The following is a 15,649-nucleotide window of genomic DNA, read 5'->3' on the forward strand; positions in this document are numbered from 1 at the left end:
TTACTGCCTTTAGGGATGTTGATTGTTGAGAGTTTATTCCCATTGATTTTAATAGACGACATTATCCACGAAGAACTCTTCGTAAAGGAGCTTGGTATTCACGACAAGCTCAGTCTCCCAGCGCGCGGCTCCAGGGGTCCCTGTGCACCCGATAGATGGATTCTGCAGCTCCCTCCGGGCTGATATATTCGACTTACCCTTTCTCAACATATAAGAATACTCTGCAACACTTTTTTTCTATACTGTGAGTCAGAGGAGAAAATGGCCCTCCATGGAGGAGGACTTTTTTGTGCATTTTTTAGGCAAGGTACCTATGGCTGGCTTATGGCACTGTACAGTAAACAGAAGCACAGGACACGGCTTTACGCTCTGTGTACAATTTTTGGGGCGATTTCCCAAAATAAGCAGCGGACATATTCTCTATTTGCTTACATGTAGACATAAGTGGCAGTACAGGGATAGGGGCGTAAACAGAAGAGAGGGGGACACCTACCAAGATCAAGCCGAGCACTCCAATTAAGGTGGTGCAGCCATTTTTCCGTCTGAGCACTCTGTGCAAGAAAAGCAGAGTCAGAGGAGAAAATTGCCCTCCATGGAGCTTTCCATGACCTTTTGGAAAATTCTCTACCCTACTGTTTGATAAAATTCCAGTTCCACTGGGGAGGAGATTCCTTGCCAGCCAATAACCATCCGGGCTTGGTTTGCTCTCTATAATCTACCGTAGTGGAACATTGGCTCTTTGACAGAAGACACAAGATGGACATCCCAAATTAGCAAAATGTTTCCTAAGTAGAGATGAGCGGATCGATCCTCGGAGGATCGACGTGGAGTCAAATTTCCTGAAATTTGATTCCTAAGCATGTCTCTCTCTAAGGGCTCATACTCACATGCGAGAATCTCGGAAGAGTCTCGCACGTCAATACCCGGCACTTGGATTGGAGCGTTCAGCTGCATGTATTTCTATGCAGCTGAATGCTCTGATCCGAGTGACGACGGCAGTGCCGGGTATTGACGTGCGAGACTCGTCCGAGATTCTCGCATGTGATTATGAGTCCTTAGTCTAAGATGCTCTTGGACATGGCAAACCTGCGAGTCATTGTTAGGTCCTCATCCAAATTGGCAAAAAATCAGTATCCTGGACTAATCACGGCATCTACGCAGTTTAACGGCCGGGATTGGAGATCTCTCTGATCACGGACATTGGAGTGGGGTGTTAGCTGACCCACAGATGAAGCTATGTGCTGTAAAAGTATAGCAGTTTGCTGGAATGACCCACTGCCCCCGATCAATTATTATAGCTCAGGGTGGGAGGAGCTTAAAGTGCACCTATCAAACGCTGTATCAAGCATCATGTGACCATATCATCCGTAGTGTTAAGTCAGAGCATGTAACAGATTCTTTGCTGTCATTTGCTGTTTTATGAGCCCCATAGTCATAATAAGCCGCGCATGCATGGCTGACAACCGAGAACAATAGAGAACACTCAGCCCGAGATGTCAGATGATGGCGTTCCTATGTATAAATCTTACCTTCGGGTCATCTTCTTCCTCGCCTTCCACAATAGATAGAGCTCTCACTTTGGGCTCCTTCTTCTCGATGTTATTATTCTGGGCGCCGTCTATGGATCCGTACGCATTAAACACCTCATATTTTAGAAGTAGCTTGGTTTCGGAGGTCTCGTCTTTCAGCGGAGTCTCTGGGATGCTGCACAGATGTACGATGAGTAACAGGAGGAAGACCAAAGAGGAGAAGAAAAACATGACCTGAAATTCTGAACCCATCAATCTTCCGAGAAAGGTGGATCCCCAATCTATTGCTCCGGTGAGATACCCCAATGCTCCTCCTAGTCCTGCAGGACAAACAGAGAGAATATATTTATCAGGTGGGAATGTATTACCTATTATCTATTACGTATCCAGAGAAAACGCCCTCGTCCATAAAAGTGGTGCCCAAAATCATCTGATCGCTGAGGATCGAGCTCGCAACAACAGCAGCTGTTCATTTTCCCTACAGTGGCCACTAGAGGGAAATATGTGGTATTACATGCAACTAGTCAACTGAATGGCCCTCTGTGTAGCATATTAGGTGGACCGGGTCCACCAGCATGGTGGGCATTGCTTATTTCTGGGGTCTCGGGTGAGAAACTAGCCTCGCTGTAAATTAAAAAAAAAGAGGAGAGCTCTATGAAGTGATCAGACTCCCTCCAAAACGCTGCCATAAAAAAATTAGAAATTAAGTATGTAAGGAGTAGTGACCAAGTAATGGGGTTTGACTATAGGCTCAGACTATGCCGTGTTCGATTGTAGTCTGGAACCACGGAAATACATTGGTCTGCATAGGAGCTGTAAACACATAACGGTAGATTAAGGTTGATTAATTTCCTATTTTAGATGCAATGAAGAGATAAAGACGAGGGCTGTAAGAGTGGACATAAGCTTTAATTTCCTTTACAATGTACATGTGGGTAGATAGAATAAATTGTCGGCAAGAATCTCCTTCCAAGGCTTAAAAAGAAAAAACACAGAAAATGTTTCCAAGGGAATTTTAAGCAGGATTTAATAATGGTATTCATCTATACTTTTCATGACGGTCTGCTAAAGCAACGTGAGTCGGTTGCTCTGAAATTATACATTGTGAAGATGCTCAGGAGATCTGGGGGGGAAAGCACTGAAATAAAGTGGTAAAAGAAAAATAACCAACTGCATCGCGTGTAATTAAAAGCAAAGTCCAACTGGGGAAAAGGCTGCATGCATTGCAGAAAATATAACATGAAAAATCATGTAAAAAATTACAGTAGTCACCACTAGAGGGAGCCCAAAGTATTCTGTTCACACACTAGGCGCCCTCTAGTGGTGGCAACAGGCATGTAGAATTTGCTCAGTTACCCACGTTGTCTATGTAGAGAATTTGGAAATCTGTATCAGAAAAATGGAGTTACAGCCCCGTTTGAAATACGTGATGAAATTTAACAGTACAGATTCTTGGACCCAAGAACAGCATGGTGTTAAAAAGCAGACATTCAATTTAATTTTTGTGCAAATTATGTAACATTTCTAAGAATAACGTGACTTTTTACACTAGAAGTCAGAAAGTTAAAAAAGAAAAATAAAGAACATTTTTGTATTTTATGTGCAGTTCATGAACCCATGGGCCATTTTGAAGAATCTGAAGAATTTTGAAGAATCTGTCGCAAATAAAATAAAAAAATTAAAAAAAAAAAATCAATAAATACTCTACTTTTTTTTCCCAAAATCTTCCAAATTTTAGAGCCAAATAATTTCTAATATATTTTGATAAATGTCGAATCTTTTTCTGCTGTATTGACATAGGTTTTAAAATGTAACCTGCTGACTACCAGAAGCCGCCACCAGGGGGAGCTCTGGCGCTTATTGTATACTGTTTATACACTGAACCCAGTGATAAGGCTGTATGCAGTGACCTCCCCCTGGTGGTGTGATATTTTAAAATCTACTTCTATGCAGCAGATTTAGAGGTTTGTACTCGAATAAAAGGCCAATCTGACCGCTATAAAGAAATATTAGAAAATAAATCAAACACAGAACTTTGGGCCTAAAAAGGATATGATGAATAAAGATGCTTTTCTGTGGAGCTCATTGTAGGTTCCCCTTGTAATTCCATGGTGATAATATGGCCAAGTGCAAGACTTTATTACATCTAAGTGAACTTAACTCCTTCCCGTCCTACACTGTAATCACATTATATTGGCAGCTTCAACACAGAGGGGCAAAATCGTGAACAGCGACGTTCCTCACGTCAGCCTTAATGAAGGGCCTTTTCCATATGGGATGGATTTATTGTGCGTCCCATAAGCCGCTGACTTCGGTGCATGTCAGATACACTGCAACTTGGCTGCCATGGGATTATTTTTTAATATTGTTATTCTAAAATAGTCGCCTAAACATACAGCGGACTCCCTGCTGCGACGTGTCGGGGGTGAAAAAATATATATCTATTTAAACTAAAAGTTCTCATACAGCCACGTTGGTGGTACTATAAACATTATGAAATGCAGGGAAGGAAAAAAAAAGAAGACATTTTCGGAGACTATCAGACGGGACGTGTGACATTGGCCATTTCGGAAGGATTTATTTAATCTTCTTCGCTTCTTCATTTTGACCTCGTGGCTGGTCCCCCGGCGGTCTTGGTGCACAGTTAGACATTTCTTGCAGGCAAGCTGCAGAGCAAGTAGTTCTAGTGCCGAGATTGGGAAGCTGTGGGCCTACAATCACCGGTTGGTGACGTGCGCCCGATCTCGTGACCACAGACCTCTCCTTGTACTATAATATGTCTTGGAATGAGCAGAGACCTGTACCAGCTCTTACCAGTGAGCAGCGCATGGTAGTGCAGGCCGCGCTCCTTGTCCTGGTGCGAGCACACATCAAACAGGTAGGCCTTTATGGGTCCATCAATGAAATCTGCCGCAAAGTCAAAGGCCACAACCCCGAGCATGGTGATGACGATGGCCCATGTCTTCTTCTCCGAGCTACTTCTGTTCTTAAATATAGCTGCAATAGAAAAAAAAATAAATAAATAATACGGTTACAGTGAGACGCACCAGCCTGTGCTCAAGATGTAGCAGAGCTAAATGTGTTCTGTATTGTATCTGCTACCTCCAATAGGTGGCACTAGAGTTCTAGTCCTCTTCCTCTCTGAAGAGACAATTTGCATAATTAGCGTATTGTATCTGATGACACAATGAGCCGAGATATCTCCTCAGATCACCTACAGCCAGAAGGTAGAAATCACATGAAGCACTCTGCTTCTCCTGCAGAGCCGGAATTTGGTCACACCTGTTGATACCAAGTTGCTGAACTGTGCACATATTTTTTTGTTTTTTAGTGTGGAGGCAAAAGGAAATATAATGGGGTGCAGGTAAATATAACCCACATTGGAAGTCATCACTTACAAATGGTGGTACGGAGGGAGGAAAGAACAAAAAAAGACGAAGAAAAGGAAAGAGAAAGAGTAAGGGGAAAAGAAGGAAGAAGGGGAAAAGAAGGAAGAAACGAAAAGGGAAAGGAAAGGGAAATGAAGAGAGGAAGGAAAGGGAAAGGAAAGAAGCAAAGGAAAGGAAAAGGAAGGAAGCAAAGGAAAAGGAAAGGAAAGAAGGAAAGAAAAGGAAAAGAAAGGAAAGAAGGAAAGGAAGGAAGGAAAGGGAAATGAAGAGAGGAAGGAAAGGGAAAGGAAAGAAGCAAAGGAAAGGAAAAGGAAGGAAGCAAAGGAAAAGAAAAGGAAGGAAGGAAAGGGAAAGGAAGGAAGGAAAGGGAAAGGAAGGAAAGGGAAAGGAAGGAAAGGGAAAGGAAGGAAAGGGAAAGGAAGGAAAAGAAAGGGAAAGGAAGGAAAATAAAGGGAAAGGAAGGAAAGGGAAAGGAAGGCAGAAGGGAAAGGAAGGCAGAAGGGAAAGGAAGGCAGAAGAGAGAGTGGAGAATGGAAGGAAATGGGAATGGAAGAAAAAGAAAGAAATGAGAAAGGAAGGAAGAAAAAGATGAAGGAAGAAAGGAAGACAAAGAAAAAGAATTGGCACAGTGAAAGAGGTGTATTTTACAGAGGAGAAATATTTTTAAAATTTTACCAATAGAAGAAATAGAATAAAAGACTCATTGGATGGCATTTTTAATTGGGTTATTACTAGAAATATGTCTTTTAGAAGTTGTACAATTGTTGCAAGCCTTATTTGCAAAAAAAATTTTGACTTTTCACTTTTTTGCGGTTTGTCATTTTTAAGAAGTGATGAAAGAAGTGAGTGGGGGCTTAGTGGGAGGGGAGGGGCCTCTTCATGACAGATTTAGCATAATTTACCCCAAAAATGGCATAAATTATGCAGCAAATCCAGAATTTATCAAGGCAGGTACAGATTTGATTCTTTGGAGCACAGCTAGGCAAAGATGTGACTAATTTATCAAAAGGCTGGCGTCTCAGTAAATTCTCCTGTTGACTGATATTGCTCTGAAATTTTAAAATAAAACTAAACATTACTATCAATTACAGATACAATTTCAGGTATATCCAAAATGAAAAATCACAAAGTTCTCCAGTTTGGCGAAATCCCTCCGCAGTATTCGTGCAGGAAGACAGGCTCAGCTGGATTCGTGTGCACAGCATCAGGGGTTAATCTTCTTGGAGCTGCAGATATCACGTTTTCCTCTATTTCGGAATTTTAATGCTTCATTTGTACTGAGATTAGTTTTAAATGAAAATGGCCTTTACGTTTTTGGTATGCTACCTCGTATCCTCTGTGAAGAAGGAAAATTATTTCCCAGAGCTTCATCTCTTGCAGCAGATCCTGAATTCTCAGAATAGATAATACCAGCTTATGCCACTTCATTTGGCTGCCAACATAAACGGAAACCTCGACCATCTTTTCCATAGGTTGTTTCTAGTATAACAGCTCAGCCTCATGCCAGTAAGTGTGGTGATGTTTCAGGAATATCAGTCAGTAATTATACCGGTATTTCCAAATTCTGATCGTAGGAGCTCACTCCCTTCCCTAGCACAGCAGACAATCACAGCACAATGTCAACTAACTGACTAGAGTAGTAGTCCAGTGTGCCGGTCCTCAGCACATTCTTTTCCAGGAGCTGTATCTGGTATTACAACCCAGGATCAATAACAAAATCCCAATAAATTTAAAGCAGATCTGTCACCAGATTTCAGAATATAAACCAATACCTTTAAACTCGATATTTAGGGCTAATGAGAATCCCTGTCTCAATGGCTATAATCCTTAATGAAAGTTTAATTCAATCTCGGCCCACCGAACATGATTGACAGCTTCTCAGTCCACTCCTTGCTAATTTTCCACCCAGTGAACACGATTTACAGCTCCTCAGTGTCCCTCCTCCCTGTTGATTCTCCTCCCACTAAGCACAAGTGACAGCTCCTCAGTGTCCCTCCTCCCTGCTGATTCTCCTCGCACTAAGCACAAGTGACAGCTCCTCAGTGTCCCTCCTCCCTGTTGATTCTCTGCCTGCTAAGCACAATTGACAGCTCCTCAGTGATCCTCCCCTCCTTCCTGTTGATTCTTTCGCCATCTAGCCTGACTGACAGCTCCTCAGTGCCCCTTCTTATTGCTGCTGGGATCTCGCTGTTCAGTACGAGCAGCAGATGTTAATCATGCTGGGTGGAATACACTTTGGCTCAAGGTTGGAATCATAAAATGCGCATCTTAATCTTAGGATTATAGATCCATTCTGACATGGATTTTCAAAATAAATACACCAGTCTCATGAGGTCTAACAGATCTATGTTCAGATGTATGTATATTATATTATGAAACCTGGTGGTGACATGTCTGCTTTAATAGTGTATCCAACAGTCTCATTCCAGACCCTCAATTAAGGTTTGCTCTCTTCTGTGGACTTGGATGTACAGTAATGTGTTATGAATGGGTCACCGAGGAGGATGGCAGGAACAGGCCAAGCCACCAGGAAACCAGAGAGGTTGGTAACTCAGTGGATTGCAGACCCCTGATCCTAACAACACAACTAGCAGCAGCCGTGGAGCTTTCCTACGATGCCCTAGACTCCTCGGCACAGCCGGAGAACTAACTAAGCCTAAAGCCAGAAAGGTGAAATCTAAACTGCCCCAGAGCAGACCCCCAAAGGAATAGACAGCCCCCTGTCGGTGAGACCAGATGAGGGACAAACACAGGCAGAAAATAGACTGAGCAAATGATGGGGCCCAAACTGTCTAGATAGGACAGGACAGAAAAGATACTGTCTGCAATCATACAAAAACCCTAAAAAATCCAATTCATCTGATATGCAAAAAACCTGAGGCCACACGACCTCACCCCCGCTAGATCAGCACTCTGGTGTGAACTGGAAGCAAAGCAAAAGATACTAATATAACAGGGGACTGAACAAACTAACACAAGCTGTAACATATGGAGCAGGGCCCAGCGCTGCCCCCAGCAGAGAGTACGCTGAACCCTCGCAACAAAGCAGAAAACAAAAAAAAAGCACAAACAAAATTAGATGCAAAGGATTAGCAAAAGAATCACTTAACTGAACCATGCAGATCAGGCAGGAGACTGAAGAGCTCAGAATGCACAAGTAGGAAATCACCAGCAACCATTAAGGGAAGCCTGCTCACTTATATGCTCCCAGCCAGTAATCCCAGATTGCCAATCATCGTCAGGTGGCAAACCTCCACATCAGACTGGCCAGCTCCACTACTCCCAGTAATCACCAGAGTGAGCTCCAGCTCAGAAGTCTGAGCAAGGGAATTCCCAACAGTAATGGCCACATCAGCCTTTATTACAATAAAAAAAATATATGTTAAAGTACCAACACAAATACAAAGAAAGAGTCTTTGGAAGCCCACCACATAAAACCTTGCACCATCAGCTGCTCCTCCCAGCTCCGGCTTGAGTGCCCTCCTGCTGAATGTTGGCCCAGATATCGTCCCTGTGAAATCACAATTACTTTGTCCGCCACATACAGACGAGTGATCCTGCCAAAATGATCCCCTTCGCCCTTCCCACACCACTAAAAGACTTTACAAAGACCCATTCCTGCCATGACAAGCATGCAGAAAAATGTGTGGTTGTCAGTCTCAGCGTGCCAAAACAGCTTTCTTGACACCATTCCGGCTGTCCGGTCCAAAATGAAGAGTCTGAAGTTACTGTGTATGACTGCAGACCTATGAATCCCCATGGCACACTCACTGTGCGCTGCGGAGATTCGCCAGTTTCTGAGATGGGAACAGCGGTGATGTGGGCTCCATTTGTTGCCCGGCACACATCCAAACGATAGTGAAGTTCCTGCCACACACGAGGTAAGGACGTCTGCGGTAACAGAGTGAAGAACGTCTGGGATTCTCTGTTTTAAGTGATTAATGTCATTGAGCGCACATCGAGCTGCACTGGATAGGTATGAGACTGGGAGAGTTTTTCTTTTATTTGGAGCAGATTTCACATTTCTATCGACTTTTGTTGCTTTCCAGTGACTGGTCAAACGTGCACCATGACTTTACGGACACACTGTATATATCCCCAGCCTGGACTGGCGATGTATATCCCCCCTCACTGGGAGCGCCTCATTAACTCATACCTATAAGGAAAGCCTTTCCGGCAACTATTTGCCCTCCGGTGCAGTTCCCCGATATCCACAAATGGGGTAAGCAAGAAATCCTGGAACGGGTCAGCTACCATTCACAAATCCATTTCCTTCGCTAGCTTCTCCAAAATTACAGCAGGACGAAATCTAGGGGACTTTAACCCCAGGAAATTTTACTTTTTTTCCCTTCTTCCCAAAGCCATAACTTTTTTATTTTTCCATCAATATGGCCACGTGAGGGCTTTTTCCTTTTGTGGAACGAGTTGTACTTTTGAATGACACCATTTATTTTACCATATGATGTACTGGAAAATGGGAAACAATTCCAAGTGCGGTGAAATTGCAAAAAGAAAAAGGGTAATTTCACATTTGTTTTCTACAGTGTTCACTAAATGCTGAAATTGACCTGCCATGATGATTCTCCAGGTCATTATGAGTTCGTAGATACCAAACATGTATACGTTTCTTTTTTATTTAAGTGATAAACAAAAAAACAAAAAACAAAAAGTTTGTTAACAAAAAGAAAAATGTCGCCATTTTCCAAGACTTGGAGTCTCCATTTTTCAGGATCTGGGGCTGTGTGACAGCTTATTTTTTGCGCGCCGAGCTGACATTTTTATCTATACCATCTTGGTATCGATATGATCTTTTGATAGACAGTCATTGCATTTTGTTGTAATGTCGCCGCTACCAAAAAAACGGAATTCTGGCGTTTTGAATGTTTTCCTCATTATGCTGCTTACTGATTAGATTAATTATTTTTATATATTTTGATAGAGTGGACATTTCTGAACGCTGCGATACCAAATGTGTATTTTTTTTCTTGTTTTATTTTGAATGGGGAAAAAGGGGGGGTGATTTGACCTTTTTTTTATATGTTTTATATTTTTAAAAACATTTTTTTCTTACTTCCTTCAATCCTACACATAGTGGGGATCCAGTCCTGTTAGAAGTAGCAGAAATGCTCATCTGCTACGAACGCCATCCACGGGGTGGCCAACCCCTCGGAGCACTGTGATCATGTGACGGTGGTGCCGATGGGTGAAGCTAGTGACGCGCTTCCGATGCGATCATGTTAAATGCCGCTGTCAGAGATTGAAAGCGACATTTACCATGTTAACAGCAGCAGGTGGATCGCGATTCCACCCGCGGCTGTTAGAGGTACATTGCAGCTGATGAAATCAGCTGTCATTTGCCCGAAAAGATGCAGGCTCATAGCTGGAGCCCACACCAAAGGGTGAGACACGGTTTATGACACAAATATGCGTCATATGTCGTGAAGGAGTTAAATAAGGGACCTGCAACTCCACATTGGTAGAGATTCTGAAGCCATAATGAAATCCCATCCTAAAAAATGCCACTGCTTCACTATCCAGGGTTTTATTTAGATATGGCTTCATTTGCCCTCATTTCACCGACATCATCCCTCTGATCTGAAGTTTCTCCAGATTTTCCCTTTCCTTTTATAAAACACTTGGGAGTAGCTATTGGATCAGCTCCAACCGGAGCATTTGTTCTTAAACTTGCAAAATGCTCCAAAATTGCACTCTCTTTTTAAAATGGCAGCAAAGTCCATTCAGGGTACCCACCCAAGATCACCCAAAATCAGTAGAACCTCAAGCGGACATGGGAAAGTACTGAGGAGCAGACCAGGGTGCCGTCATCAACCACAAGATAATACCCTTATGATCCCATTGGAAACTAGGCAGGACTGATTTCCACTGCAGAAACTTTTCATCGCACCAAAGCCAACTAATACCCCCATGGATACGATAGGCCTCATCTACCGCATCCAAGGAACAAAACAGAGCAGACAATATTATGGCTTTTTTTCTACCACACTGGCGAAGAGGGCAAACACCTGAGCCAAGTTAGAAAACTTCCGAGGAATCAAAATAACCCACTATTGGCCTAGATTTATGGCACTTCCACCATCAATATAATCAATTATAACCTTTTGTATGTAAGGCTTGGCCTTCCAGTATATTGGAAAGAGCAAGTGGTGGTTATATCTATTTTACCAATGTGCTATTTGCACTGATACTTACCTCTGCAATATATTCAGATCTCTGAAATTTTTCACGTTTATGACCTTTAGCTATTGGAATCTCCATACACTATTAAAACTGACATATGAGCGATCCGATCCAGCATAAAATATATATTGTAAGACAGCGCTCACTGCGTGTGTTGGGGGACACTCGCTTGGCCACAGGACAAACGTAGACAGGCACGTTTTTTCATATAAACAGTCTATTTTGGTTTATTCAAGCATCATAAACTGCTGTAGGCCATGTTACCCATCACCGACCTCAGATAGTCCTTAGCACTTCATAGTATACGGCTTTGAAACGCAGTCACTAAACACGCCGGACCTGCTTTGTCGAATTACCGTGGGCGACCGCACGCCGAACAGTTCATTAATGTCCATGGAACACAACAGGCACCAACACACGACATTAAGTTGCAGTCTCTAACCAAGCTGGACCTTACTCCGTCCAGTTACCATGGGTGACTGCACAGTTTATTAACTGACCCCCTGTCAGTGCACACAGTTCCCCCATACTCTGATTTACCTTCCAGGACCTCCAGCTCCACACGCTGACTCCTGTCAGTACTCTCTCAGGGAAGCTGCTGAACTGGGATCACCATCCCGGACAATGCCTTGCTCACCAGGCCACCTGACAGATCCAGCTCCTCAGACGGACAGTAGCTCCCCCATTGCAGTGCCATCACGGACTCTGCATACATGGCCATTCCATGCACTATTCAGGATGTCCATCCCCCCTTGGGACTGTGGATCGCGCTCCCAGGGCTGTGGGGTACTCGGTACCGGGCCGGTATCAGGGGGACGTGTCACAGCAGCGGTGAGCCGGATCGTGGCCCTGGGCGCCCAAGCAATGGCGGGAGATGTTGTGAATGGTGGAATGTAGTTAGATGAATAGTTCGTGATGCCACCTGTGGTGTTCGGCAAGGGAGGTGTTAAGCCAACGCTGCATGCAGATCCCCCGGGACAGATGGTGTGGTGCAGCAATGATGGTATAGCCCTCCACAGGCAGGGCTGTTGTCCCAGGGCAGTGTAGATGTGGAGACACTGAGATGGTGTAGTGTCTGGCGCAGGGGATGTAGCAGTGCTAGGCGGAACGACGCAGGAATGATTGGAGGACACCAGGGCATGTAGTTCCAAAGCTTTACTCACAGTCTGTAGTGCCCGCTTCCGTGCCGTGTCCTCCGGGTCAGGGACTCCGTCAACCTCCAGGCAAGATGGAAAGCTCCCTTCCACACTCCGCCAACTTATGTGCCTTTTCTGAATGTCTCCTCTATAGCGCCTTTAAGTGTGAAGATTTCCTAGTACTGAGTTACACTAGAGTTCCTCCTGACAGATGTTCCCAAGAACTCTACTTGTACGGCAGACAGCTGTAGCCTGCTTCGGGGACTCTCTACTCCTGAATCCCGGCTCTCTATCCATGTTGCTGTTGTGCCCTCAAGTCTTAGATGGGAGTAGTGCATTTACAGCCCACTACTCCACCGGTGTCTGCTGCAGAACCATTAGCGTTCATACAACCTCGGGGACCGGGCCCCGGCCTTGCGCTTAGAACTTCTAGGCAGGGTTCTTCCTCTAACCCACGTCCTCTGTGTTCCCTTTTACTCCTACTGTTATGAATGAGTCACCGAGGATTAAAAACAAAAACAAGCTAAGCCCCAGAAAAAAAGAGAGGTTGGTAACTAAGCAGATTGCAGACCCCTGATCCTATCCACAACAACTAGCAGTAGCCGTGGAGCGTTCCTACGATGAATCTAGACGCCTCGTCACAGCTGGAGGACTAAATAAGCCTAAAGCAAGAAATGGGGAAATCTAAACTGTCCCAGAGCAGACCACAAAGCAATAGACAGCCCCCAAACATGTATTGTCGGTGAGACAAGATGAAAACACAAACACAGATAGAAAAATAGGCTGAGCAAACGATGGGGCCCACACTAACTAGAAAGGACAGGAAAGGAAAGATGCCGTCTGCAATCACGCACAAAACCCTGCCAAAAAATGTCCAACACTTTCTGATAACAAAAACACTGAAGTCGCTAGACTCCAATTCCCTATATTAGCACTCTGGTATATTCTGAAGACAGAGCAAAAAAGAGACCAATCTGATCAGGGACAAAAAGCAAACTGGCAAAAAACAGAGACATAAGAATGGAAATTCAGCACAGCCCCAGCAGGGGCTGGCTGACCACAAAACCCAGACCAAATCTCATGTGAAAAAATAGCAGAGCCCACTTAGCTTGAGAAGGCAGGAACAGAACTGGAAACCAGAACCTCAGGGCAGGAAAAAAAAAATCACCAGCACAAAATTATGTAGCCGGCTGTCTTAAATCCAGTCAGAGACTCCTGATGTCCACTCACAGTCCACCTCCTCAGGTGGCAGGTCTCTGCCATTTAGATCAGCTTCATTACCTGCTGTCACCACCAGAGGGAGCCCGGATGGAGAACTCACGACTCCTCTGTCAACACAGCTAGCTCCACCACCCTCACCAGAAGCCAGAGGTAAACCAGAAAATGAGTTCACAACACCTACGTTCCGTACCTGTCTTTCCCTTCTATGGAAGCTGAGGCTTCGGTTCTATGTCTTTCTCCTTCTTTCCTTTCCTTTCCCGTGCCTGCTGGCTCAGGTCACTGAGGCAGCTGCAGCACTCCTTCCTCCATCCCTTCTTCCAGGGATCCCCACTCCTCTCTGAGTGGCTTCCTTCCTCACTGACCTCCTGTCAGACTGAACCCAACTGAACCTCAATCCTGGAACTGTCCCGTTCTTTTATATCTAGTCTAAACTCCACCCACCTCCCAGCACGAGTGTTGGAGCATGGTCAGAAGCCTCCAACTTACCTGGATGGTGGGGCACCACACCTTAGGAGAAGGTGCAGCAATTCTGTGGCGACTGAGCCTCGGGGCGCCACAACTGTCCAACACACAGGCCTCCAGGTCCAAAGGCCTCACCATGTGCTCTTCAGGAAGTCCGTCCCCACCTTAGACCTTCCAACACATAGACCATCCAGGACCTTAGGCTAAGTGCACACGTAATTTTTGGTGCTGCAGATTTTTCCACGCAGATTTGGAAAAATCCGCAGGTCCAAAAGACCTGCGGTTTAGGCTGCAGTTTAGCCCTGCGGTTTGACACAAAGAATTGACATGCTGCGGATTGTAACCCACAGCAAATCCACGCGGAAAAATCCGCAGCGTGAGCACAGCGTTTTTCAGTTTACCTACAATGCACCTAAATCTGCTGCGGACCCGCAGGGCCAGAAATGCTGCGGATCCGCAGCAGACTCCGCAACGTGTGCACATAGCCTTACACACTGACCATTCAGATCCATACACTCTCACCATGTGACCAGATCTCAATCACATTATATAGCTGAAACCATCCCCATAGGTGGGCGGTGTATCTCTGGTTAGTCATTCCCTTCCAGCTCTCCGACTAACCTTATAATAACCCCCCCCCCAGTAATCTAAGCAAAACTCATGGTACTACAAGTCCCAGCACAACATTATTTCTGGCTTACAGCTCAGAGGACCTCTGCAGCACATACAGGCCATTTACAATCCTGCCAGTCACTGTTTCACCATCATACTCACAGATACGCCTGCGACTGCCACGCTGTCCCATGACCCCAACACGCCTCCGTGCGCACACACAGTGCCCCCTAGCTGCAACAGGGGTTACTGCCTCAATAATATATGATTATAATCTATATAGTGTGTATATAAATATATATATTTATATATATTGTGTGTATATATTTGTTCACCAAGAAGGCTCATTAGCCTAGTTATTCTTATTTAACCTCACTTAGTGTATTTCCAGTGTATGGGAGCCACTCTTTTCTCATCCTATAATCTTCTCTATAGATTATACAGTTGACATGTATATATTGTTTTGGACTATATCTTATCAAACAGGCCCTGAATAATACTTTATCTTTGGATACCTATTCTGCACCCCATGCATGCAGCATTTTTTGTAATTGCATCCCCCTTATTTTTATCTATTTGTTGTGTACGTATTTGTAAAGTAAAGATTATATTTTTATATCTGGCTTCCTTGTTCTTGTAGGATTACATAGTTGGAGAAATCAAGCATTACCTCCGCCGCTCCTCCTCCTCTTTTTACTTTCATTTGGTTTGAAAAGGTGAGCTGAGCGGCTCATCAGTGCCCGGGTGCCCCAATAGGCACACTGTTGTCAGTTGCTGGCCTCTGATTGGCCAGTGGCTTGTTTAGCTATTGCGGTGCAGGGAGCCAGTGGTTCTCTGCACTGCAATACTCTTCAACTGAATGAGTGACAAACACCAGCATGATTTTCAGCTGGCTGTGCATCAGTGTGCCCAAATCCTCCCCGGGCCCAGTTGCTGTCTCACTCTCTGCCTATACAATTATTACTTCACCGGCTGTATACCCTATAGAGCTACGTGCTTAATTTATACTGTCAGTTTGGGCTGATCGGCTCCCTTTATCACATGCTTGTTCATGGGTTGTGTCTTCTGTGACACCTTAGCCTCATTCAAATAAATACTGTAA

At 44.4% G+C, this 15,649-nt stretch overlaps 1 protein-coding gene across 1 annotated transcript in view; it reads right to left on the bottom strand.

Moving 5' to 3' along the window:
• SLC45A2 (solute carrier family 45 member 2) overlaps nt 1-15,649 on the bottom strand; it is a 164,345-nt gene that overhangs the window by 118,769 nt on the left and 29,927 nt on the right. Inside the window, exons 2-3 of the mRNA XM_073543902.1 lie at nt 4,344-4,526; nt 1,530-1,849 (exon numbers count right to left, since the gene is read on the bottom strand). Of these exons, the coding sequence (XP_073400003.1) occupies nt 1,530-1,849; nt 4,344-4,526 (503 nt within the window). The remainder of the gene's footprint in view (nt 1-1,529; nt 1,850-4,343; nt 4,527-15,649) is intronic.

Source organism: Dendrobates tinctorius, unplaced genomic scaffold (assembly GCF_039654945.1).
Source record: "Dendrobates tinctorius isolate UK_male_01 unplaced genomic scaffold, ASM3965494v1 ptg000135l, whole genome shotgun sequence".
Classification (NCBI taxonomy): Eukaryota; Metazoa; Chordata; class Amphibia; order Anura; family Dendrobatidae; genus Dendrobates; species Dendrobates tinctorius.